Genomic DNA, 2,033 nt, shown 5'->3' on the forward strand with positions numbered 1-2,033 from the left:
GAGTGCTTGCGGTGTTCGGCCAATCACAATGCACTGGGTCAGCTGGCCAATCAGAGCAGACTGCGCTTGTCGGAAGGAGGGACTTTGTAGAAAACGAAGCGTTTGAGAGAGGCGGGGCATAGAGGACCTACAATAATGTACAGTATTTGAAAAATAATGTGTTTTTTGAACATTACAGCATGTCAACATATTCTGCTACACCAAATACACAAAATAATGATCTTTAAAAAAGCATCATATGACCCCCTTAAAGAAATGAACAATTTTATTCAGCAAGGATGCATTACATTGATCAAAAGTGACGGTAAAGACATAACGTAACGAAAGATTTCTATTTGGAATAAATGTTGTTCTTTTGAATTCTTATAATGTTGAAAAAGTATTGTGGAAATAAATTACACTTTAAAATACATTCGAATACAAAAGAGTTATTTTAAATTACAATAATATTTAGCAATTTTTAGACTATTTTTGATCACATAAATGCAACCTTGGTGAGCAGAAGAGACGTCTTTTTAAAAACATTGGAAAAACATCTACTGACGCCAAACTTTTGAATGAGTGTATTTGATGTCTTTACGAAACATGTAAAGAAAGACGTACTCTGCGTGCCCAGTTGACCAGATCGTCCAGCTTGGTGATGATGTATTCACCCTTGCTGCTGACCGCTGAAGCTTGTTTTGGGGCCAGAGCTGTGCTTTTCTCTCTGAACGGGACCAGACTGGAAAGAAGGGTATGCTCAGTTAATAATTACTACTCATTATAAGAGTTATTTTATAACATACAACCATAAAAGACATCCACTTCGCACCTTGAGGTGTTTTCATCCTTTCTGTCTGTCAAAGGAACCTTCTTATGAGCAGAAAACGATGAAATGGCCCTACATTACAAACACAAGTTTAAAAAAAATAAATAACGACATTTTACAAAATTTGCTAAATATAAGGAAAAAAATACACTAATAATTAAATAAATAAATAAAATTCTTAAAACTAATTCAAAATTTACCTTAGATTAAAGGAGCCAAGGGCAGGAAGACGGGGAACTGAAATAACACGTTATTAAAAGTTATGGGTGTGTGTATATATACACATATATATATATATATATACACATACACACACACATTACCATAACTGTCTGTGTAGTAGTGTTTCAATCTCAAAATATAAACGGCAAAAACTAATAAACCATAACAATACTTACAAACATTACAATAATTACTGTGCTTAAATCAATGCTCAGCATCTGGTCGAGTAGACATTTTTAAAAACGGCAATAAATAATCCACTCAATTAATTCTTGAAACTTCTGCGTTATTAAGGGTTTATTAAAGCATTAGGTATCAACTTTGTGACACTGATTTACAAAACTCACTGCACATCGCCTGTCTGAGTGGCTTTTTGACTTTGAAAGGTATACATAATAAAACATATTTTTGCACAACTTTATTCTGTAAATAATGCGAGTTGTTAGCATCTAGCGGCTAGTGTTGAGTAACAACGTCAGCGAGCAAAGTCCTTCACAGCACGAATTAATTCCTTCAGCAACTGAAGAGGCGATGTAGTTTAGTTACATCTAATGTATCCCACATATATATATATACATATATAATGCGCCATGCAGAGATTTTAAATCGCCTAAGATCAAGCTCGTGTACTCACCCATCAACGCCGCCATGTTTGCCTACCGTCCACTTCCGGTGTTCCGGCGAACTCAGTTCCCCTGTTTCCCCCTCACAGCGCATGCGCAACTTCGCAGTGTTGCCAAGTCGCTGATTAGAGTCAGATTTCCTGCTAATCCTAACTTTTGCCTGTTTTATGAAGTGTAACACCATACATTACAATTAGCCAGTTAAGTTCCTTCGTTAGGGGCATTCTTTTGTTCAGACGCCCATTTCCATTTTATTGTTGTTGTTAGTGTGTGTGTGTGTTTCTGTTAAACAACTTAAGCCTTGTCGAAATATTAACAAATAAATTATATTGCACAATGACTAGTCTCTCTTTTATTATTTTAGGTAACTCAGAGTGATG

General features: G+C 35.6%; 1 protein-coding gene across 2 annotated transcripts in view; it reads right to left on the reverse strand.

The window, feature by feature from the left end:
• The window catches only part of LOC107597168 (NADH-quinone oxidoreductase subunit B-like), a 9,093-nt gene extending 7,328 nt beyond the window's left edge, over positions 1-1,765 (reverse strand). The window contains exons 1-4 of one of the 2 annotated variants that reach the window (XM_016288123.1): positions 1,665-1,765; positions 1,009-1,045; positions 812-880; positions 604-721 (exon numbers count right to left, since the gene is read on the reverse strand). In XM_016288123.1, the coding sequence (XP_016143609.1) occupies positions 604-721; positions 812-880; positions 1,009-1,045; positions 1,665-1,680 (240 nt within the window). In that variant the 5' untranslated portion in view covers positions 1,681-1,765. The remainder of the gene's footprint in view (positions 1-603; positions 722-811; positions 881-1,008; positions 1,046-1,664) is intronic. The other variant, XM_016288122.1, reaches the window with a different exon arrangement.
• Between the last annotated feature and the right edge of the window lie 268 nt (positions 1,766-2,033).

This window comes from Sinocyclocheilus grahami, unplaced genomic scaffold (assembly GCF_001515645.1).
Source record: "Sinocyclocheilus grahami isolate Dianchi unplaced genomic scaffold, SAMN03320097.WGS_v1.1 scaffold229.1, whole genome shotgun sequence".
Lineage (NCBI taxonomy): Eukaryota > Metazoa > Chordata > Actinopteri > Cypriniformes > Cyprinidae > Sinocyclocheilus > Sinocyclocheilus grahami.